At 40.0% G+C, this 25,511-nt stretch overlaps 1 protein-coding gene across 1 annotated transcript; it reads right to left on the bottom strand.

Moving 5' to 3' along the window:
• Positions 1-8,140: 8,140 nt before the first annotated feature.
• On the bottom strand, positions 8,141-24,135 carry EEF1E1 (eukaryotic translation elongation factor 1 epsilon 1). The gene is made up of 4 exons (XM_065886214.1): positions 24,018-24,135; positions 20,266-20,466; positions 14,225-14,320; positions 8,141-8,782 (listed from the first exon to the last, which is right to left on the bottom strand). The coding sequence occupies exons 1-4, from the start codon at positions 24,102-24,104 to the stop codon at positions 8,642-8,644; spliced, it is 525 nt and encodes a 174-aa protein (XP_065742286.1). The 5' UTR covers positions 24,105-24,135; the 3' UTR covers positions 8,141-8,641.
• Positions 24,136-25,511: the final 1,376 nt, after the last annotated feature.

Genomic DNA, 25,511 nt, shown 5'->3' with positions numbered 1-25,511 from the left:
AAAATGTGTATTTAATTACATGCCTCTTGAGAACAACATTAAAACTCATTTCTTAGTATAAGCCCATGAAGGATAAGCATAGCTGCGGGAGTGCGCTCCTAAATTTATTTTGCTTTTTATCAAATCCACTTCATGAGATTTCTTCTGCATATTTTCTATTGGCGTTACTGTTTATCCTTTTTTGTCTAACCTATTTTTTTTTTTTTTTTGCGGTACGCGGGCCTCTCACTGTTGTGGCCTCTCCCGTTGTGGAGCACAGGCTCCGGACGCACAGGCTCGGCGGCCATGGCTCACGGGCCCAGCCGCTCCGCGGCATGTGGGATCTTCCCGGACCGGGGCACGAACCCGTGTCCCCTGCATCGGCAGGCAGACTCTCAACCACTGCCCCACCAGGGAAGCCCTGTCTAACCTATTTTTGAAGTGGGTTAAAAAATTAAACATGGAAGAAACTGATGAAAATAAAGGAGGGGAAAAGATTAGACAGTCTTTTGGGGTAAAATACTCAATATTACTGTGTGTTAATCATATGAAGTTTTGGAAATGCCTCTGGCATGCTAAGCCCAGAGGCTGTGTGGTATGAAATAACGCACTGGGTATTGGCATTGGCAGAGACTAGGCAACGACTTTACAGTCCTGGACTGATCCTTCTTGGACTGAATCCTGCTTGATGCTTCTTAGAGCTGCTTCCAGTGTAGCTCCATCACTTGGAGAACATGCAGTGCTTTCCCGCGAGAGCTGCTACAGAGAGAAACTCCTGGGACAGAGCCAACCAATCAGAACTCAGGATGCTCCATCACCAGGCTAGGCCCACCTCCAGAAAATTGGACTTAGCTATGCAAAAAGACAGGAGCAAGAGTTTTTGGATGAGTGCAGCTGCTCTGTCTGATTGTCACCCAAGCTTTGGACAGGTGTAGTATAACGGTTCTCATGGTGGGGTCACCACCCCAGACCTCTTGAATCAGAAACTCCAGCGGGGACCCAGCAATCTGTGTTTTGAGAAGCCTCAGGTGATTACCACTCATGCTCAAGTCTGAGAACCACTGCTTTCATGTAATGTCTGTCACACATGCCTCAAACTTCAGACAATGACAGCCAGCTCTACATTTCTTTCATCTAAGTCTCAGGGATCAAGTCAAGTGCCGAACAGTCAGGAACTGGTAAGGTCAACCGGAGGGTTAAGCATTTCTAAGGGTTTTTAAGATAAGGGTGTGTGTGTATCTGTGTGTGTGTGTGTGTGTTGCAGGAGATTCGGAAAACTGGGGCAGTGGAGGAAGGATAACCCACGTTGCGTGAACAGACTAGTTCATGGACTGCACCGAAGAAACTCTGGAATTTGTAATCAGATGGCTGGAAGTTTGTGGTCTTGGTCAAAGCAGGCCTGGGGCCCTGCTGTGTAGAGCGACGCTTTGTCAGGTTAGTTGTGTGGCTACTGTATTTCAAGCTTAACTTGGACAGACAGGCCTGCCAGGCACAAATTTCTCAAGCAGATGATGTTCGGGAAGGCAAAAATTATCCATGGCAAGACCGCGAGGACAGATGACCCTTAGCAGAAATGGCAAGCCAAGTCCGCAGGATCTCTAATACAACTGGCTAGCCCTAGGGACCCAGCCTCTCTGAAGTGGAACAGACAGCACAGATGAGCCATCAAATAAACTCGCCAGGCTGGAAGACGTGTGACGCTTTCATTCTCCCCACAAAGAAACGAAAGTTTAAAAGATGAAAATATTCCTAAAGGAATCACGATAATGGAAGAAGAAACCCTTGAGACATAATAGCAAAAATGACCAGCATCTCAAATTCTCCTGACTTCCTGTCTCCCTTCTTTTGGCCTCTCTCGTAAGTGAAAGATGAGTTTTACTAGATAAGGTAGCAGTTGGAATTAGTTTTATTCATCGGTGGCAGGGAGAATAAAGGAAGAGCCTTCAGGAATATGGGCTCCAGCAACAAGTAATCATTATTACAAAATCAAATTCCCCATCTCATCTCTGATATGCCTGTATGTAACCCTAGAGCTGGGCTTCAGTGTTATAAATCCAGCATACAAGACATGGAGCAGATAGGGCCCCTTGTGTATCGAAAAGCTCTGGCCAGCAAGAGCGATATACGATAGCAAATTTCTCCCCACTGCTTTTTCAATAAAATTCACCCAGAGCTCCAGGAAGAGTTGGGAATGTAATTCAGCTTCAATAAATCGAGACTAAAATTAAGATGGCCAGATATGTAGCAGCCTACTCGGGTGTATGGAGAATTTCAAATTTAGTGCCCTGGTAATGGGTAGAAGCAGGTTATCTCATTATGGAGAGAAAGAAGAAATATTGCTCTCTGGAGCTAAGAAGCTAAATGCTCGAATCCACAAAACCACCACATCTCTGCCAAAGCTAGGTTAATAGTAAAGTTTGTGTAACATCTGACTTTTTTTTTTTTAAAGGAATGAAGTGAAATGATAGGAAAAAACGTACATAAATGAAAAAGCTGTACTTCACAATCATTCTAATTTGACTCCTCGTCAAGAGTTGTGTATTTTATCTCTCGGTGTGATGTACGTGTACCTGATTGCAATAGAGTTCTATTCTTTCCTAACAATATCTCTGCTTAAATTTTTATCAACACGTCTTGAAGCTATGCTGGAAGGACTTTTAGCAGGGCTCTCACACGATGCACCAGCAGCGGGTGATCTGCCCATTCTCTCCACTCCTACCTTCCTACCCTGGTCCCTGCGGTAAACCTAATGTGCCCATTACAGACTGTGGTAACTACGGATTCAGGTTTAACTTGGGGGAGCCAATGGGGGACCTATATGCTTAACAGGGAGTAAAAATGAGCTTGCCCACACATCTGTTAAAAACCTCCATGCAGAAATGTTATGCACCTCCATGCAGTAATGTTATGCTGATTCTGGATGGGGATGGAGGAGAGTTTAAGTTAGGTCACTTTTTTTACCATCTTGTGACGGAACTCCACAAATCACTTTGTGACATCTTGGATGCTTTGGGTATAAGAGGGCCAAAAGACAAACGGCCTTTTTTTTTTTTTTTTTTAAATATTTATTTATTTGGCTGTGCTGGGTTTTAGTCGCAGCACGCATGCGGGACCTAGTTCCCTGACCAGGGATCGAACCCACACCCCCTGCACTGGAAGTGTGCAGTCTTAACCACTGGGCCACCAGGGAAGTCCCACAAATGGCCTTTTGATACTGCTTCCAGTTCTATTATTTCTATTTGGTTTGTTTACTTATCGATTTTTATTTTGGGGGCAGCGCCGTGGCTTGTGCGATCTTAGTTCCCCAACCAGGGATTGAACCCAGGCCTTCCACTGCAGTGTCCTAACCACTGGACCCTGGGGAATTCCCCTCTATTTGGTTTAAAACCATTATTTATTGTAATTAGTGGAAAATTTGTGGATCCTCGACTGAAGAATGATCCTTCCCTTCTTGGAATTTTTTACCTGTTCTTGAAAGTTGCACAGGGCGTAGGGAGACAGGGCCCGTACCTAGTCACGGCCGTCAAATCAAACCCCAGTGTGTAAAATGGTGACGGGTGATGTCCTCCAATTCTGCAGTTGTACAGTTCCCATTCACTCCAGCCGTGGTCTAACTGGGTGGTCAGCATGTGGGTTAGTCTCTGCCTCTGCCCTACCTCCAAAAGTAACATGAGATAATGTGAAGGTTGTAAAGTGTCTGGTACACAGCCCAGACACAGTAGACACTCAGTAAATGGTATCTGATTATTTTTATTTACTTTCAAAGAATGCTGAGCAGCTGGTTGCCTTCCCAAGGATGCTTTACCTGCTGTTTCAGGAATCTGTTTACAGACCATTGGATTGGAAACCCTATGAGGGCAAGTGTGTACCTGGTGTTGTCCACAGGGCCTAGTCGACTGTCGACACACAGTAGGTGCTAAAGAAATATTTGAGGGCTATTTTTTGAAAAATTGAAGTGTAGTTGATTTACTATGTTGTGTTAGATTCTGGTGTACAACAAAGTGATTCAGTTATACATATATTCTTTTTAATTATAGGTTATTACAAGATATTGAATGTAGAGGGATTATTAAATTTATAATTAAAAAAAATTTATTTTAGTTTTGGCTGTATTGGGTCTTTGTTGCTGTGCGTGGGCTTTCTCTAGTTGTAGCGAGTGGGTTTCTCACTGCAGTGGCTTCTCTTGTTGCAGAGCTCGGGCTCTAGGTGTGCGGGCTCCAGTAGCTGTGGCACACGGGCCTAGCTGCTCCGCGGCATGTGGGATATTCCCAGACCAGGGCTCAAACCCGTGTCCCCTGCATTGGCAGGTGGATTCCTAACCACTGCGCCACCAGGGAAGCCCTAGAGGGATTACTGAATGATGAGTGCTCTAGGCTTCTGGGAATTACAGAAAGGAAATGGTGAAAAGGGGCATCTGCTTTTCAGAAGGAACGGCATACACTTTATTTTAGAGGAGTTTCGTTGATCTTTTAGGGAAAAAAAAAAAGAAAAAGAAAAATAGTATGCTCCCTTCTTTCAATGGCTTGAAAGATGTGAGGACCAGAGATTTTAAGCTGGTGAGTAATACAATGGATTCATGTTTTACCAAAATCACAAGATGGGTACTTCCCTGGCGGTCCAGTGGGTAAGACTCCGTGCTCCCAATGCAGAGGGCCCGGGTTCAATCCGTGATCAGGGAACTAGATCCTGCATGCTGCAACTAAGACTGGCGCAGCCAAAGTAAATAAACAACTAAATATTAAAACAAGATGCTCTGCCTAGTTATCTGATCTTGTTGAGCAGGTGCCTCAGAGATGGCCGGTGGGAAGAGGCTTATGGATTAGTTAAGAATTTGACTTTACAAAATTGTGGGTTATGATTCTACAATCTTCCATAGCAGTTTGTCCTTCACTGATCACTTTCTGTGTGCCAGGTACTGTGCTAGGTAATTTTTATACCTTCTTATTGCAAATTAAATGAGATCAGTCATCTTCACCTCTGTTTCATAAGAGGAATTTCACATGCAGTGACTTATCCAAGGTCTCGTAATTAATATACGGTAAGGCTAATGTATTTGACTCAGAAAGAAAGAAAGAGAGAGAGAGAGAGAGAGAGAGAGAGGGAGGGAGGGAGAGCGAGTGAGAAAGGAAGGAAGGAAGGAAGCAAGCAAGCAAGCAAGCTGCTTTAGGACTTCCTTTGCGGTCCAGTGGTTAAGACTCTGCGCTTCCAACGCAGGGGCGTGGGTTGGATCCCTGGTTGGGGAACTAAGATCCCACATGCCTCGTGGTGCAGCCAAAAACAACAGCAAAAGCCTGCTTTATTAAGCTATAATTCACATATCACAAAATTTACCCATTTAAAGTGTACGAGTCAGGCATTTTTAGTATATCCAGAATTGTGGAAACATCTAATTTATTCTCAAAGTTATGTACACTTTTGTTTTATCCAATGCCTAGGGCAGCTTTTTCTAAGGTTGGCAAAAACGAATTTCACAAGTTGGTTAAGCAGAAGTTGCCAGGCACACTGGTGCTTACAGACTGAGTTTGAGCCAGACACTCGACTGAATCCCAACTCCTGGATACTGGCTGTGACCCAGGGAAGTTCCTTAACCAATCTGTGCCTCAGTTTCATTATCTGGCAAAAGGGGATAAGAATTAAAGGAGTGAATTCACTTAAAACACTTAAGAGTGGTGCCGAACACATACTGAACGCTCAAGAAGTGTTAGCTGTTAGCGCTGTTATTAAAAGTGCATTAACAGATCCTCATGACTCAGTATTGCAGGATCCTAAAATAGCTTGTGAACCTTGAATAACCGTGATCAGTGAAAAGTATTTATTCTATGGTATTCGAATTCTTTGCAAACTGATGATCCATGGAATGTCAACAATTTACTCACAAAAATTATTTTACAACTGGATTATTTAGCATTCAGAAAGTATCTTCCCACTTAAACACTACTTACCGTGATAGAGATAGCTAGCTGCCTACCTAGCTGTATCCTTTCTTCCTTCTTCCTCGTTCATAAGCACAAGTTTTGTTCTGGCTGGCAATGTGTGTGCTAAAAGACTCCACTTCTGGCCTTTCTCCCAGCTGGGATGGACAAAGACATGTAAATAGATTTTGCTGAATAGGGCTTCCCGGAAAGATCCTTCAAGTGGAAAGCAGCTAGATGCCTAATGCCAACTGTGGACTGTCTTCTTTCACATAAGAAACAACCCAGTTTAATGTTACGTGGTTTTTCTGCTATACACCTGTACCTGATTGCAATTCACACACTTTTCTTGGTTAGTTCAAAATGCACTTAATACTACATTCTTTCAACACACATCGAACATTTACTGTTATGTGTCAGTTATTGTTTGGACAGCTGAGAAAAGACAGTCTCTGCTCCCAAGGAATTAAACATCTGGTGGAAGAGACTAGTGATCAAAAATAGCACAATGACGTCAGTGCCAGATGGGAGGCAGGGGGAGGTGGGTTGGTCAGCGTGGACTTGACTTCCAGGACACGACAAAGTTGAATACTGAGAGGTCATCAAGTGAGAAAGGGCATTTCAGGTAGAGAAGTACCTGATGGAAATGACCCAGGACGCCCCGCAGCCTTTCTAAGGGGAAATGAACTGTTTCGATTTAGACGCTGAGAACATCTAACCTTATCTAACCTTTGCCTACGGGAGCCAGGATTTTCTCTTTCTGCCACCCCTGCATCTTCCAAGATCATCCTGGCACGTAGTAGGTGATAACCTATTGAAGCAATGATATGCTCTGCAATGAAGAACTGACTAGCAGATATAAGATTCACAAGGGGGACTTCCCTGGTGGTCCAGTGGTTAGGACATGGCGCTTTCACTGCCGGGGGCCCGGATTCAATCCCTGGTCAGGGAACTAAGATCCGGCAAGCCACGGGGCGTGGCCAAAAAAAAAAAAAGACTCACCATGTGGAAGTGGGAAGAGGATACATTTGGCAAAGAGGTATCCGGTATCCTCTGTCCCCCGCTTCCTCACAGCTGACCTACACTGAAGGAAAAGAGTGAAATGGCTGGGACGGGAGGACTGGCTAGCCCATCTCTTGCCTATCCTGTCTATCCTGCTTACCTCCCCGGTCCAGGGGAGACCAGAGAAGTGTTAAGGGAAGGAGTAATTTGCAGCAGTGGACTTTAAGGTGGAAGCCTTACAGCAGACCCAGCTGGGGCAGCGGCATGCATGAGAAGTCAGACTGGGCCTGCCTCTGTGGCACATGTACTAACTCCCAAGGGGAACTTGAGCCCTTTAGTCTCTGAACATGCGAATACAAGTCCAGAGTTTCTAATACAAAGGCTACTTTGTAAAAATTAAAAATGCTCCCAATAGCAATGAATTGTGAAATCCAATCCTGTAAAAATTGTCTTGATCTATTACAATATACTCAATACTCTTGGCCTATTAAATCTCGACTCAGTAACGTGAAGAACAAAAGCGGGAGTAGGGGGCCTCTTACAAAGAGAAAGCTTTACTGACAGCCATGGGCTGTATGTTAGGCCTTTTCACGTATGTTTGTCTCCACAAATCCTCAACGTCTAGAGTTATCTTTACTTTTACATTTTATTTTTATGTTTAGAGATTAAGAAAATATGGTTAACTGATTTGTTTTAGGTCATGCATTCAGCTAGTATGTGATCAAGGCAGGACTGGGCCGAAGGGATGGACACTTCCCAAGTCTCTGCTCTTTGCACTTGAGCTCTGAACTGTACTCTACTGAGACTGAGAGTCAGCACCAAAATGTTGCACACCTTTAACAGTGAAGTGCTCAAAGACAATTTTTCCTATTATTTGTAAATATAAGCTCTTTAGCGCTCAATCATTGATTATTTATTTACTCAGCCACTAAGAGTTATAAACTGTATAGGTTTGTTTTAATACAGTATGAGTCTTCGTGCTTTACACAGAATGTCAACAGCAGCCTTTCTATGTTGGTTTTTAGTTTAGAAAAATCTAGTAGTTACCAAGTCCGAAATGAGTGGGATAGTGGGAATTTCCCATTGCTTTTTAGCTACTGCATATTCCAATGAGCCCAAAGACAACAAAAGAACCATGAATTCGAGGGAATGTGTTTTATTCCACTTCCCTCTAGGGCAGTGCAGTAGTTCCACCTCAATGAATACCGACAACAGGAAAGAAACAAACAAAAAAATGACTTTTTCAATTTTTCAACCACGTTTACTGGCTTACATAAATATTTGAAAACAAATCCATCTGTCTTCCCTTTTTTGTCTCCTTGGCACAATTTACCCTAGTTCTTAAAAAGCAAACTACTATAAATATTCAGAAGGGGAAGATTAATTTATAAGATGAAAGAGGTCAATAAATAGCCAAATATGTCAACCATCGGAATGACTATTTTTTTTAAGATTAAGCCACTGATTTGCAACTTTTATTAAAATAAATTTCATCTCTAAAAATAAGATAATTGATACCTTGATCTCAACTCAAGTTTTGATAGCACTTGAAGTTTTACATTAAAAAAACTGCAAAATTTCAATTAAAGAACAAATAAAATGTTGGGACACAAGTTTATACTTTAAAAATTCTACCAACTTCAATGAATAAAGAATGGCTGCCTATCAATTCACGTCAGTCCTCTGGTCCAGAATACACTTTCCATTTAAAATATCTTAATCACTCTTCTGTACAGCGCAGATGGCTTCTAGTGGGAATTAGTATACAGTCTGTTCTTGATGAAGACAACACTAGACAGATGCTGCCTGATGCCTGGATAATGCTGAATGTGACAAAACCAGCGAGACACGTTAAGATATTTCTCCTTTTCTTGAACTGTCAGGTCAACCTAAGTAGAGATTAAAAACACACACACAACACAGACATTACATAAGTGCAACTATTAATACCATTTGAGTAGGAGATAGAAATTGGGGGGAAAAAAAACCCCACAGTTCTCAAAGCCAACATATTCAGATAGGAGTGAACCGTTTCAGCCACTTGGACGAGCCCACCATTTGTTTAATGATTTCATGTTCAGTTCAAAACCAGATGTGCTTAGGGGCGAAATCTGAAGTTTTCAACAAATGAAAAATTTACATTAACACAGGATCTGGAGGACTAAAGTTTGTTTTTTTACTTTATTGTAAAGGAAAATAGAAGAAAGGAAGAGAATAGCTTCTGAGAGACTAAGACATGGTTCTTTCTCCAATATTTTTCGCAAACCTAAAATAAGAAAGGTTTATTGGCATCTAACATACTTAACAAGGGAATACAATGTAAACTCAAATAAATAAATATATATATATATATATATATATATTTGTAGATGGCTGGTGTATATGTATGTGTAGACAACTGCTTCTTTCTACTAAACTCTGGGGGAAAATTTTACTGAAGAAGACACTGACTCATTTAATGTTAGGGGGTTACTGCTTAATACAAGAAGGAAGGGCTGTTTCTGGGGTGTATGTCTCAGATGAACAACAGACCTTCTGAATTCTGTTTGCAATAAAGCTGCACTCAATCTTTAGAGGATGTAGCAGTTCACAGAATTTACTGTCAAGCTACAAGGATGCCCAGAGATTTGGTTAGGGAAAGATGCAATCAAAACAGTGGGTGCCTATCATTTCACTGGGCTCAGATCCCAAAGTAGGTGACTTGAAGCCTTTTCTTTGAGCCAAATCTTGGATTAGAATCATGAAGAGGTGTCAGGTAAGGAGAAGCCAGTAGGACGGCCACGGACCAGGTAAGATTAGTGTAGTTCCTTCTCCCGTTGTTAATTCATTTGTTTAACATATTGCAAGTCTCCATAAAACTGACAAGGAATGTTCACGCACACCAAAAATCTCAGTCACCCTCACGTACTTCAAACCCATTGGCCGTCTGCTTGTTGGAAGGCACTTTTAGCGATGGATGCCCGATGGCTGTTCAGAATTTAGCATATACTTGTGCCTACAGGCAGACACTCTGCTAAGTCACCAGGTCAACAACACTGAAGGACAAATCACTCTGGTATCTAATAATTATTAAAGAATGTAAAATATTATTAGCAATAAAATTAAAAGGTAGACATATAGCATTTTCTCAATAAATGTTTAATTGAACTTGTATTTTCATTTCACATTTACTATAATGCAGTCTAAAAAGAGAAGTGATAGAAGTCATCCTGCCTTCCTTTTTTCCTTTATGACATTAGGATACAACTGTATCAACATCTGATCTGTTAACATCTTTGGTGTCAAATGTCTATCTCTGTTGGACCAGTTTACTAGCAGGGGGGTCTCACTGCTACTGTTATGTAAAATTTAAGTTTCTGGTCTAAATCCTACACGGCAAATTACAAAAATATACTCATCTTGTTTAAGGGGGTGGAGGGTTGCATCCAGTTATCAGAAACATGTGACTATAACTGTTCACCTACAACATAGTTAGGCCATGGCAAGCAGATTAAAAAATTAACACAGTGGAGCAGTGGTTGAGAGTCCGCCTGCCGATGCAGGGGACACGGATTCGTGCCCTGGTCTGGGAAGATCCTACATGCCGCGGAGCGGCTGGGGCCGTGAGCCATGGCCGCTGAGTCTGTGCGTCTGGAGCCTGTGCTCCACAATGGGAGAGGCCACAACACTGGGAGGCCCGCGCATCGAGAAAAAAAAAAAAATTAACACAATAGTCAAGAAAATTGGTCAAGAAAGTCTTTTTTTTAGTGTAAAAGTTACTTTTTATTAAAAGAGAATTCATGGTTTCACATGTAAATAATTATATTATTCCTAACTATCTTGTACTGTACATAGAAGGCACTTAAACAACAATTGCGGAATAAACCGAGTATCAGTGCATATTTCAAAAGGTAAAACACATTTTGTAAAAGAGCTAACTTTTTGTTCTTTTTCTAAATCTTTACCATAGGTGAACTTCACCACTGACTTCTAAAGAAAATACAAGATTTTTAAAAAGTTCAACTACTAGTAAACATAGCTGCAACTCTAACAGGAAATGGGGGTGAGTTTTCCTTCCTTCCTTCCCTCCCTTCATACATAAATACATACATACATATTTACATACGTAAATAAAATTCAAAACCAACTTCAACAAACCTCTTTACTGACAGTTAAAGCAAAAAGTAGCAAGTATTACTGCAACTTGATTTCATGTCAGCTGTTGAAATACATGATGAATCCAATCTGACTGCTTACAAATTTGACTAATTTCAGAACTCTTTCATTTTAAAAAGTCTCTACTCAGCCGTTTTGTGAGATGTTATTTTTCAGAATGAATTAAAATGCACCAAGAAAGCATTTCCAAACAATAAAGTACTGATGCTTGTTTGATCTACGTTCAAGTTGTTCACTCAGATTTTGACACAGGGAAAAAGGGCAGTGTCTATTTACTATTTACACTTCAGAACAGCATTTGGTATCACCGGGCCTAGCATATGCTGCCACCAGGCCTATCACTGAAGATTTTAACAACAGCAACAAACTATAACACATGGCAAAATCGATATTCTCCAACTTAAAAATTTCACTTTTTTGGTCTCTAGTGTAAGGATTACAACAGACCCACAGCACAAAATAACTGTTATTCCAGGAACTTCTAAAGTTTCTTCTAACATTTCCTAATTTATCCCAATAATTTTTAACTAGATGATCTAGTTCAGACAATGTAAATTTGTTCATTTTCCCTCAGAACATTTTGCTAGAAATGCAGCACTTTTTCAGACGGATCAGGTTATGCTTAACCTTCTGGTTTAAACTTTGGAACTTGCCCCTTGAGTCTGAGAAAATTATGACTGACCTCGCTTTGTTACCGCCACTACTTTTTTGGTAGACATTCTATTTCTGAACATACTGTAAACAGAAACAAACAAACAGAAAGATTTTACCCTCACCAAACTTACATTTTTTTAGAACTTTTGGGATGGGATCCCCATCAAATATTTTACTTAAAACTGGTTTTCCATCATTCCTTTCTAATTGACTATTTTCTTCTTCTTCTTCTTTTTTTACAACAGGAAACACGATGCGATTGTTCTAGTTACCATTTCCTGCTTCTTACTGGTCAGAATGCCAGTGAGTCTACAGTGATGCTTGGCTCTTCTACCTAATCATTCCTTCTTATTTATACTGGCACTCTACAACTAGTCTGAACTTTAAAGCCAAACAGATAACATTCTTAGTCACTAATTTTCCATGAAGACATGTGAGAAACTCTTTGAGTGACCCATTCCAGACCAGGGTGAAATGTTGGTCTGCTACCTTTCCAACTGGCACCATGCTGCCTCTGGGACATTCGTTATGGCGTTCCTGGACTGTGCTGCAGCTCTTTTTACTTTTCCTTTCTTTCTAAAAGAATGACACCTCCACTGGGGCTCCGAACTTGGAAACAAATGTATCTCATTGATAACAATCTTATAGTCAAGCAGCACATAACTTTACAAGGGATTTTAATAATCTTGAGTAACAGCCTGTTCGTAGCGACTGCTATCTACTGAAGAAATCACTTTAAGAAAGCAATGAGTCACTGGGGTGATAATAAACGGCCACAGTAACTGGCAGTTTAACAAAGGAAGCACAATGTAATATTGCTCAGAGGGAATTAAGATGGACCAGATATCAGAGTAATCAGCCACCGCTAAAATCGGGCTCACACTGAAACAAAATACAGCAGGACTATTTGACGCCATCAGGGTTCCCTGACTGCTGCTTTGTATACTGCGCTGATTGTGCTGACTACATATTAAGTATTTAATAACGTGAACAAGTAAATGAAGGAACGTATGAGGGCAAAAATAAATGCACTGCCATGGCAAACAAAGCGCTAGAACCGTCTGATGAACACAAGCAGGAAGCCGGTCTGAACTCCCGTCTACTCGGCCCGAACTCAACACCTAGTAATCACTTTTTTTCTCACCTGGGTATATTTACACCTCACTCAACAGGAATGTCATTTAACACCACAGGGCAACGCTGTCACAGCACAGGCCTCGTCTGTGAGGCCCGTTCCTTGAGAAGGTGTTTACTTCTCTGACATAATCTGACTGCACGTGGACCAGGGTGGGAGAGCTGCTTTGGTTATGGACTCATTTTATGAACCCAAAGGGACGGTGAACAGTGATTTACGTATCATTTCACTCAATTTTGTTTGGAAAACAATAAGCATGAGATACTCAATCATAATACTGTAATCACTAAATATAAAAAGGATATACATGTCAAAATAGGGAATATAAATAGGCAGAGATCATTGAATATTGTTAACAGAAGCCTAGTTTTTTTTTAAGTTTTATGTTATTTACTTTTTTTGTCTGAGCTGTGTGGCTTATGGGATCTTAGTTCCCTGACCAGGGATTGAACCCGGACCACGGCAGTGAAAGCCTGGAATCCTAACCACTAGGCCACCAGGGAACTCCCTGGAAGTCTAGTTTTCACAAGCAGCATTGAATGAAACTCTTCTAACCTGCTTGAAAACCATACACCCTTGTGGGCACCTAGACTCACAGTGAAACAGCTCGGCAGCCAGTGCTGCAAGTGCTGTGCATTAGGACCCTGTCCACTCTGCTGGCAAAGAAATTCCACACAAGCTCCCTCCTCCTCAGAGTATTTCCTTTCCCTATCGCATGACCTGTATAAGCCAGAGAGGGAAGAAGGTAAATATACACGTTGGTGTGCAAGAGTTACACTTCCTTGTCATCTTTTTTTTTTTAATTAGAGGGGAGAAATGCTCATCTTCTTAATGACAGCTTGTGTGTGATTTCTCTGATATAGCTCAGCCGGGAGATAGGACTGAAGGCACATATTTGGACTGACCAAGAGTTGGGGATTTGAGTTACACAAAGGGGATCTAGGCTGGATGGGGAAGAAAGTGTACAGGTTTGGAAAGAGGGAAGGAATTGAGTTACTTCGGATAATGATGGAACTAGGGAGTAAGATTAAGAGCTAGGGTAAGAGATGGCACAGAAGGTGCAGTACTGAAATCGAGGCGTAGAGCTGGAGCAGAAAGGGGATGGTGGGGTCCAGGTGAGGATGACAAGCGAGTACAAAGGGTGGCAAGAGAAGGAGCCCCAATGAAAAACAGGAACAAGAACAGGAATCAAGCAGGTCAAGGAACAGGAAGCTCCTATGTGTGATGGATCCATGGAAGGAATATTTGCATAAGGTACCTTGCATAAAAATAATTCCTTTCACTTTCATGTGATAAGTTGAAAATTCAAACTTGATTTAAATTCAAGACAAAACAAATCATTCTGAACATCACAGACAAAAACACCAATAACTATTCAAATACTCACAATAAAGCGATGAAGTCCATAGTATAAGAGGATATCTGCTAACGTGAAGTTATATCCTGTAAGGTAGACTTTATCTTCAAGATATGAATTAAGATCCTAGGGAAAAAAAATTTTTAAATATTAATTTAAAAAACAGTAATAATAAAGTTAACTATACATTTGACTTGAAACATTTAGAAGGCTATTAGAAAACACAATACTGACATTTAATTTAATAAATTTAATCTTTGACAACAGATTTGAATTCACTCAAAATCACAAATCACGTAACAATCAACTCATTTTTAAAAATAAGGTAAATATTATTAGCCTTATTTTAAAGAAATAAGAAAACATTAGAAAATGATATTCACAGCCATCTCTGATCATTTCAAAGACTCCAATTTTTTTGCGGGGGGAGCATTTTGTAAATCATGCTCATGTTGGATTTATTTTTTCCATTAAAATATAAAAAGCTCCTCAACAATTCCTATTTTTTTAAAAAATTTATTTATTTTTGGCTGCGTTGGGTCTTCACTGCTTCGTGCGGGCTTTCTCTAGTTGCAGTGTGCGGGCTTCTCATTGAGGTTGCGGAGTACAGGCTCTAGGCGCACCGGCTTCAGTAGTTGTGGCACACGGGCTCAGTAGTTGTGGCTCACGGGCTCTAGAGAGCAGGCTCAGTAGTTGTGGCGCATGGGCTTAGTTGCTCTGTGGCATGTGGGATCTTCCCAGACCAGAGCTCGAACCTGTGTCCCCTGCATCGGCAGGTGGATTCTTAACCACCGTGCCACCAGGGAAGCCCAACAATTCCTATGTTTTAAGAGAATTATAATTTATTATAATTGTAATAACTATAATATAATTATTAATTACAAGTATAATCAATACTATCAATTATATTAATTAATATATCAATGCTATTAATTATAATATCGATCATATTTATTAATATCAATTAATTATATTATTAATAATTATTGTAATTATTGTTGCATTTTAATATATGTATATTTTTAACTTTTAATTGAGGTAAATACATGTAACACGTAAAAATTAATCAAATTTTAATTTACCACCGTAACCATTTTTAGGTGCATAATGCAGTAAGTGCTAAGGGTATTCACACTGTGGCGCAATCAGTTTTCAGAATTCTTTCATCTCAGAAAACTAAAGCTCTGTACTTATTAAACAACTCCCCCTTTCCCTCACCCCCCAGGCCCTGGCAATCACCATTCTGCTTTCTGTTTCTATGGATTTGACAATTTTATACATTGTATATAAGTTAGAATCATATATTATTTGTCCTTTTGTGACTGGCTTATTTCACTGAGCATGATATCCTCAAGGTTCATCCATGTTGTAAAATGTGTCAGCATTTCCTTAAGGCTGAATAACATTCCACTGTACGTATAGACCACATTTTATTCATCCATTCATCTGTCAGCAGACACTTGGGTTGATTCCACCTAACTGCTACTGTGAATAACACTGGCATGAACATGGGTGTCAAATATCACTTTGAGACCTAGTGTGAATTCTTTTGGGTATATTTCCGTAAGTGGAATTATTGGATCATACGGTAAATATGATTTTATTTTAACTCTTTTGATGAATCGCCATACTGTTTTTCATAGCAGCTGCACCATTTTACATTCCCACCAACAGTGTACAAGTTTTCCAATTTCTGCACATCCTCACCAATACTTGCTAGTTTGGTGTTTATTTTTGGTAGTAGTCAACCTAATGGATATGAGGTGGTGTCTCATTGTGGTTTTGATTTACATTTCCCTACTGATTAGTGATGTTGAGCATCTTTTCATACGCTTATTAGCTTCGTATATCTTCTCTGGAGAAATGTCTGAGTCCTTTGTTCATTTTTAACTGGCTTCTTAGTTTTTTGTTGTTGTTGCGTTGGAGTTCTTTATATATTCTGGATATTACCAGATATACGATTTGCAAATATTTTTCTCCCATTCCATGGGTTGCCTTTTCACTCTGTTGATTGTGTCTACTGATGCAAAGAAGCCTCACATTTTGATGAAGGCCAATTTATCTATTTTTACTTTTGATGCCTGTGCTTTTGGTGTTATACCCAAGAAATCGGTGCCAAAACAAATGACCTGAAGACTTCCCCCCAGGTTTTCTTCTAAGAGTTCTACAGTTTTTGGTCTTATGTTTAGGACTTGGATCCATTTTGAGTTAATTTTTAAATATTGTGTAAGGTAAGAGTCCAGTTTCGTTCTTTTGCAGTTGGATATCTAGTTTTTCTAACACCCTAAAGACTCCAATTTTAAACACCATTTAAAGCTACAGAAAGTTCTCTGTCATTTGTTCCTCAGACAATGACCATCAATTTTTAAAAGGCTAAGCACTGAGCTCCCTAAACAGCTCAGAGGCACTTTTGAAGGAAAAAAAAATTTAAGTACATATTAAAAAATTAAATAAAAAATTTAAAGGATCCTAATCTAAATCAGAAGTATTGTCTGATAGACCAGCATAAATAAAATCAATTAGTTTCCTGAGAAAAGAAAATATCTAGACAAAAGAAAATATATTATATACATATTTTTGGTCCCTCTCGAAATTAACATGTAGTTTAACAGCACAGGAATTTACATTAAATTACATTCACATGAAAGGAGACAAAAGATTCATCTCACCTTCAGAGAAAGATTTATAAATATCAGATATTCTCGCAGGCTCCTCTAAAGACTAGTTATAAAACACTGCCCCAGAGGTCAATAGCATTCATTCTAGAAAAATTTCTTAAGCTGTAGAGAGAGAAGTCTGTTTTGATTCTCAAATCATATGCCGAATGCTTGGCACATAGTGGTTCAGTAATCGGTAAATGTTTGCTGAATTGAATCTGATCTCTTTGAGTTTGCCCATGCCTTCACTTAAAGACAGTAATTTTCAAAACGGTATTTGAATATGGGATGTTAGGGGTGGTACAGATGATGACATAAAGGAACACGGACATAAACAGGGAAGCAAATGCATAAGAATCAAAATAAAATTGGGTAGAGAGGGTAAAATACACTGGTATATTACAGGTTACCACTTAAATTTTATAATAATCTGCTTAATGGAGATGGTTTTTCTTCAAATGTCTTCAAATGAAACAAGTTTAATAAAGCATAAGAATAAAATAAATATATCTACAATTAATGTTAAGAAGCATTTTTAAAAAGGTCTGAAACAATAATTCAACACCGCTTTGTATAGTATATATGTTCTTAAAATAGAATCCATATCTATATTTTAGTTATAAAGACTCTTTTAAGGTTATACTCTTTAGTTATAAAGACTTTGAAATGGAGTTTCAAAAACTATGAATAGGTAATATCTTTCGGATTAGTGATCTAAATCAAAATTTTCAGAAATTAAATTGATTTTTCAGAAATTCAGAAATTTTTCAGAAACTGAATTCTGAAATTCAAAACAGAATTTCACACATTCAAAATATTCAGGGAACAGAACTAATGTCTGATGTTCATTACATTTTTTTTAAACAAGTCTTTCTGATGCCATTGCCAAACTTTAAAAAATATTTCCCTCTATAGAGTTCCACCTGATTTTTCTTTTTCCTCTTAATTACCTATTATTAAACCTTCTAATAATATTGAAAAAGCAGTATAATAAACAACTATATATCCTCCATCTAGATCCAAATCATAATGCCTGCTTTCTGAAATTACACCTTAATTATGAGCCGTTGTGGTTTTAACTCTGAAATGGAACTTTTGCAAGTAAATGAAATCCTTTCACAATACCCTTAGTAGGAAAATTTTTAAAAATAAGTAATAAAAACAGAAACAGCCCAGTATGAAAACAGGCAAAGAATACATGCAAGCAAATTTTTAAAAATAATGAAGATGCTCATAAGCATTATGAAAAAAATGCCACGGCATTAACAGTGTCAAGGAAGAAAGTGCCAAGTAAACAAAGAGATCACTTTTTGGTTTGTTCTGGTTATGAAATTGGGGTGTAAAGAAGGAAAAGGGGTAACATCCAGGGCAGCAAGGGTTTTGTGGAAGAAGCCACTGTCAATACACTTTTCTGGAAGGCAAAAGAGCAACACAGCCTTAGAGACATATACAGCTTTGGCCCAACCACTTCCCTTGTAGGGATTTGCCTAAGGAAACCAATGGGAATGTGTGAAAATATTCAGCAACAATCCAACACTACATGAGGACAGACTAAATCTTGGCACAGCCATGTGACGGAGTACTAACAGGTTATCAGAGACCGTATAAGCGAGTATTTACGGACTTGAAAAGATGCTCCCAACATACTGTCAGTGAACAAAAAAAAACAAGTTACAGTGCCCAAGAGTGGCCCGTTTTTAAAATACAACACACATATATATGAGAAAAGAAAAAGCATGTGAAGAACACGAAAGGGAGTCAACAATTCACTACCTGAGGACAAAACATAAGTGTTGCTAACAGTTCTCGCTCAATGGTGGGACTACAAATGTTTGAAATTTCTCTTATTTGCTTACTTATATTCCTTAAAGTTCTACAACGGATACTGCCTTTAAAATAAAACGCTATCATGAAATAGCAAAAAGCAAAGTAAAACAGTAAACAACCCTTTCTCATCTGGCCCCAAATCACACACACAACTGTCTCCCCCACCGGTCTGAGTCCTGTAAGGGCAGGGGCTGTGCCTAGTGGGTCACTGTATCATCAGCCCCTAGGACCGTATCCTACTCATCACTGTAGGGACAGATGAGCAAACAGTGGCAGAGCAAGGGCGACCACCCAAATCATCCAGGGCCTTGTACATTTCAAAGATGGTCATATCGCCAGCTGGATTCTCCCAGTTGAGATTTCAGATAATAATATTGGCATATCCCAGACACAGTGTTATACTTCTAAGCTCCTAATACCACATCTCTGAATACAACTTTTGAACTTACACACCCAATTTCAATGAAATATTTCAGAATTAAATACTTTACTACTAACGCTTTCTTTTGGAAAACTGTAAGAGAGAGTTATATTTACTTTTTATTTGCCTGAAAGCTCCCATTCACTTAGAGGGAAGACATGCTTGCTTCCCTTTGGGAACGCTGCCACTCGTGGATATTAAAAAAGAGTAGTTGATCAGGACAGACCTATAAAGGAAAGAGGCCTGAAATTTATTTTCTACCAGTTCTATTGATGGTATCTGTCAGGAATACAGTTTAAACCATTTCTCCCAGAATGATAAATGAAAAACTTTCAGTACCATAAGATCTTCTTGTACAACTTATATTACCAATTTATATTATAATTGGAATAAAATTAGGAAACAGAAGGGATTCCTACAATGACATGTGGTTATCTGGGTGATCTCTAAGGTCCCTTCAAATTTTAAGCTTAAAAACAAACAAAAAAAACCAATGCTTTATTTTTATATAATTAACAAAAATAATTTTATTTATAAAGATTTTTTATTCTTAGTGATTCTGGAGCCATATTTGGTTTATATTTTATATCAATAGATTCTTTAATTCTAACTTGACCTCTTTAGAAAGAAAATACAAATCCCAAAGCAATCAGTCTCAAATGTGGGCTTTCTCAGATCAAATGGATTTTTACAAACTACAACCACCGAAACTTTGATTCTCCCTTGGCTTTAAGAAAGTACTTTACTGCTTAGGGAATCAGGACTGCAGAGTGGGGGAAATGAATACCAAGCCACCACATTAAAAAATCATACAAAGCTATTGTTATTGACTACGATTAGTGCTGCAAAGGAAAAGCACAGGGTGCTGTGTTAGGAAAGAAAAGCACTGAGAACAAGGAAGTGCATCTGTCTGAGAGAGAGTAGCCAAGGACGAGCTGAGGAAGGGGTATGTGAGCTGAGGTCTGAGCTGAGGGGCTGGCAGAGGCTGCTCCAGGCAAGGAGGTACCTATGTAACAAGGTAGCTCCTTGTTAGTTTGTACAAACTAACATGAGGCAGAAGGAAACAAGTAAAGAAAGCCAACAACTTCAGTTACTGAATCTCAGGGAAGAGACATCCTGTTATTAAGAGTTCACACATTTCAGCCTATGAAGAGACGTGGCGATACCTTCAGAACAGTGCGGATGTCGTCTTTACTGGAGTGTCCATCTACTTGAGTCACCCTGTATTCTAACCACTGTTGCACCACTGCTTTTTCCTCTGCGGTGCTCCCCAGCAAATATTCCTTGTTGGCCTGCTGGACTAGGTGAGCTGCTATGGTAGTCAATCCCGTTAGACTTGGACCATTGTTCGTCTGAAGAACTGGAATCTTAAAAAGAAAAAAAATTCTTCAGATAAATTTTAAAAACAAATACCATATCACGACTGTAAGTTCTAAGTAATCGCTTAATCCCAAACTGTCTTTTCAAATACGCTTAAGATATTAAATTACCTACAAACGAGTCAGGAAAATAAGAGTTACATAATTTACATTTGATAATAGATGATTGATGCTATGAAACTGGTAATAACATTGCAAAAATGAGTAATGATGCTTCTGCATAACTACATATGCACAAAAAGAGAAAATGGAAATCCTAATAATACCACATTAATTTTGATCAAGATTACCCATACTTTATTTAGCAAGGTGAATGAACACGCTTAAATAAACCCAACTTCTGTAACAACAAAAGTAAGAAACAGTTATAGTGAACACTGAATTCATGTTGATACAGCTAGAACCACCAAATGAGTTCTATGCTGGTTTAAGCGATGTGTGATCTAATATAAATAGTTATCTCATTAACTAGGTGTGGACTGTGATGGTGATTTCCTTGCCATGGATTTTGCATATTCATCAATTTTGGAGTCATTTAGAGTGAGGTCACTGATTATAGAAGTCTAATAATAAAGTATGGGCTTCAGGTAATCACCTGAAAAACAACCCTACTTTCTAGGTTTCCCCTACTGTAACAGCAATCCGAAGGCTCAGATTATAAGAAATTGCTAATTAATGTAAATGTTCTTGATGCACAACTAAGCGAAGGATTTTGAGAAATTTAAAAGAAAATGGAAAGTATCACCAGTGGGGAGACTGATCGATTATAAACAACAAGTATACAATCTAAATGACCTCAGGAAACCAAGAGAATATTTCCCCTGGAAGAAGGCTGCTCTTTTCAGCCATCTGTTCAGTTCAAATAGTATACTGAGCTCGGATAGCGATTTTCACTGTTCAGGGCCCTTTCACACTTACATCTAGGTCAATATGACCATGTGAGTATACGGGGAGATTAACATTTTATGGATACAGATTCAAAGGTTACCTCCTAAACGGTAAAGGAAGCAACCAGAGGTAGTCTCAGCTTTCCACTTCCTCACCGGCTACTTTCCATTCATTACTTAGCTCCTTGAACTCTGACTTTTGCCTTCACCCTCAAATGAAACCATTACTTCTAAGATCACCAATAACCTCCTTTAAAAAAACGCATTAAAAGAAAACAATAGCAACTCACTGGGGATGCTGCCAGTGTTCCATTCCTTGACTGTGTTTGTGTGCGTTTTATGGCAGGTAACTCACTGAGATGCGTGTGCTTTTAGGTAGGGGAAGGGAGGGAGGGAGGAAGGGAGGGAGGGAGGGAGGGAGGGAGGAAGGAAGGGTGGAAGGAAGGAAGGGTGGAAGGGGGAGAGAGAGAGAGGGTGGGGGGAGGAGGGAAGGGAGGGAAGAAGGGAGGAAAGAAGGACAGGAAGGAAGGGAGGGAGAAAAAAAACAGAGAGGGAGAGGGAGAAAGGGAGAAAAGAGAGAAAGAAAGAGGAAAGAAAAGGACTCACAACTGCTGACTGTGGGGGTAAAATGACAATTCTAGAAAATTATTTGGAAAAACAAATTATCCACAATCCCATCACAGGAACTCAAAAAACTTCCAGTTATTTTCTCATCTAATCATTATATCTTTTAAGACAGGTAAGTAATTTCCTCCTTAGTTTACAGATAAAGAACCAAGGTCACCAGGTTTGTAACGGCAGAGTCAGGGTTTCAAGAAAGTACATTTGGCTGGAAAGTTCACTCTCCTTCCTTTACGCAGCCCAAGTAGACAAACCTCATGCAGCTGCAGTCACGGGACACATACCACTTCACATTCACCTTAAGGCTCCATGGTCTTCAAAGTGATCACTTTCAATGGCTACATAAATAATGCTCCAATGTGCTGATGTACATAATTTAATAACCATTCTCCTAGTGCTGGATTCCTGGATTGTTTTCAAATTTTTATTATCGATAATACTGCAGCGGATGCCTTATTGCTGTCAGTTGTCTTCCCCCCAAAATGAATAAATCTTACCATATATCCTCATCCCTTTCCCCAAACACATCAACGAAAACCTTCAATAGCTGTCCTCTGCTTTAAAAAAAAAAAGAAAGAAAGAAAAAGGAAAAAAAAGGTTTAATTAAAATAAAATAAGAAACCACACTCTGAACTCCACAGCCCTCACAATTGGGCCTCGAACTACAACTCTGGGTTTACTTTGCATTGCATCATCCACCGTATTGCTCTACTTGTTACCCCCAATTACCCAATCTTTTGTAATTTACTGGTCTTACACACTTTAAACACCAGCTTTTCACGTAGTTTACAAACTCATTTTTAGAGTCAGAGTTAACTTTCTCTTCCACACTCCTCAACAACGCTTTCCTCCATTTAGCAGCTCTTCTGATTAACATGAACTGTCGATGACTACTTCTCATACTGGATCATAAGCTCTCTGAAGGCAAGACTCATGTTTGGCAACGTTCCCTAAAAAACAGAAACCAAACCAGGGAGTAGGGGCAAAAGGGGAGGAATCAGCAGGAGTACAGAGGCAAAAGCACAAGCTGGCCACTCTGGCTCCACTGCCTGCTCTGCACCCATCAGTGGGCTGGTCTCAGGCAAGTCACGTTATCCTTTCCAGACTTCAATCTAACTGACGTGTGAAAACTACAATACGACTGCTCTGGAGACAAGATTTTAAGAGGGACCAAATGAGGAACAGAAAAAGTCACAACAAAAACCAAGTATCATCTAGAAAAAAATCTCAAAGGGGCAAAAAACGTACATAATCCAAAGTTGTCTTCCTACATTTTCCTCTGATACATTGATTCCTCCACCGCAATCACCCACCTAATAAAACACAAACGTCCTTCAAAGCCCTCAGAAATCTGAGTCCTTACACCCCACCAGGCAATCTCCAACCGCGGAACTTCCCCCCTCAATCTCTGCACGCTGCACACTGAACTTGACCTCACAAGGCCTCAGAAAAACCGAATCTCCCAAATTGCGCCAGGACTCGCTACGTGATCTCTCATGTGTCTGCGCTGAAATGCAGCACTTTTCAGTACTGTAACTAACACAGCTGCAATGTTTGTCCACCTAGCTAAAAATCAAGCTTCCCGAGGGGAGGGCCATGTCCGCCTCGACCACCTCCGTATCCCCCGGCCTAACACTGTGTACTCGGCACGCCGTTTGCTCTCCGCAGTCGCTGCGTAATTCTGAAGGAAATGTACTGTTACAGCAAATGCTGTCACTGAACGCACACGCGGGGCCTCCAACTCGGTCCACCCGAGGGCTCTCTGAGGACCCCCTTGCTTTCCCAGAATGGGATGATGATGACAGCTTCGCAGGAGGAAAAGTTCAGGCCAAGCCCGAGAGGAGCAGGCGCCCCCTCCTCCCTCCGGGAGCCAGGGCCGCAGCTGGAGAGCCGGCGGCGCAGACACGTTGTGGGGAGGAGACGCGCGGCATCCTCGCTCCGCCGCCTCCGCCCGCCTGCCGGGTCCCACCCCGGCTCAGCAGGCCGCGCTCCCGTCCACCTCTCCCCCTCCGCTTTGCCTCAGCTTCTCACCTGGCGCTCGCCCTGAGCGCTGTACTTGTTGCCTTTACTCAGCCCCAGACACTTCTCCAACAGCGTCAACTCAGCGGCCGCCGCCATCTTCCGGCCGAGCTCTCGGCAGGGGCGGGACCGGGTCAGCAAGGGTCTCCTGCATTGGCTGAGAGGGACGTCCTACTCTCACAAACGTCACCGGCCACTGGCTGAACGGAAGGGGGCGTGGAAGGTGCGCCTGTGCGCAGAGGCGGGGCTAAGTGAGGGGCGGAGCCGAAGGCGGGTCGCGGGTGGTGTGACAGGTGGAAAACTAACTAGCAAACCTCAGCGCTCCAGCTCAGGGGTAGCAGTAGAATTCTGAATTTAAAGATTATCAAAGAACACTGGGTATGTTAGATAGTGTCAAGTAATTTGTATAGCCCATTCAGCCATTACTAGTTTTAATGATCTTTATTTGCAATACCAAAAGATATAATAGCGATACAATTTATGTAGATATATGTGTGTGTTTTATATATATTTATGTTTAATTTATGTGTGATAGTGATACAATTTATGTAGCTTTTGGTATATAAATAAACAATGCACAAAACGCTTTCTCCCTAAGATATTCTAACATCTTCAAAGTAGAAAATGGGTAGTATATGTTGAACTTAGAATATTTCCAAAAGTTTTATGAAAAATAATTTCCACATTGAAGAATGAAAAAACAACGTGTGTATTAGTCTGAGAGAAGTGGAAAGGAAACACAAGGTAGTTCATCACTAAGTCAGAGATATGGTTTAGTGGGGAATGCTGTCACTGTGTGACACCTTTCCTACCCTAAAATACTTAAAGAGTTAATTATGGCAGCAGACATAAATGTAAAGAAAAGAAAATTTGGCCAAGTCGACATAAACAAAAGACAAAGGATATTCCAGTATAAGTGGATTATTGTGCATTAATTATTTTCCAGTATGAGTGGATTATTGTGCATTAATTATCTGTTTATTTTCCTTATACAGAGAGTTGAATAACTATTTCACTCCTTCCAAAAAGACCAGTCCCCTGAGAGAATTCACTCATCTATTTACACGTTTTGCTTGCAATAAAATATTTTAAAACATCTGTACAGTTATCTAATTCCAATGGGCATTATATTTAAAATAAGCCTTGACCTAAATCACCTAACCTGAGATTTGATTTGAATTCCAGTATAAAGTATCAGAAAGGACATGCACCCAATGGTAAAAGTGATAACTCTGGGAGAGTAAGATTGGATATATGAGTGGAATATCACTTTTTAATTTATGCACTTCGATTTCAAATATTATAGATTTTGTAATTTAAAAGAAAGTTGTTTGTTTTAAAGTAGTTATAAGTTTCTTTCTTCCCTTCAAGTCCTGGAGGTTTTTACATTGTTATTTATTTTTTGAATGGGTGAGAAGTTCACTTGGTTTGAAATTCAAGGGCACAAAACAGTATACAATGAAAAGTCTCTCCCCATCCCTCACCCACAGCCTGGGGATGGTTGCT

This window comes from Phocoena phocoena, chromosome 10 (assembly GCF_963924675.1).
Source record: "Phocoena phocoena chromosome 10, mPhoPho1.1, whole genome shotgun sequence".
NCBI lineage: Eukaryota > Metazoa > Chordata > Mammalia > Artiodactyla > Phocoenidae > Phocoena > Phocoena phocoena.
This window is presented reverse-complemented; position numbering and strand designations above follow the sequence as displayed.

What these genes read in the sequence shown, in the direction of transcription:
- EEF1E1 (XM_065886214.1), bottom strand. Translation starts at nt 24,104, where the DNA reads ATGGCGGCGGCCGCTGAGTTGACGCTGTTGGAGAAGTGTCTGGGGCTG. An exon ending in ACATCCGCACTGTTCTGAAG is followed by an intron (nt 14,321 to 20,265) that starts GTATCGCCACGT and finishes TTTTTTCCCTAG; the next exon opens with GATCTTAATTCATATCTTGA. An exon ending in ATGGACTTCATCGCTTTATT is followed by an intron (nt 8,783 to 14,224) that starts GTGAGTATTTGA and finishes ATCTCTACTTAG; the next exon opens with GTTGACCTGACAGTTCAAGA.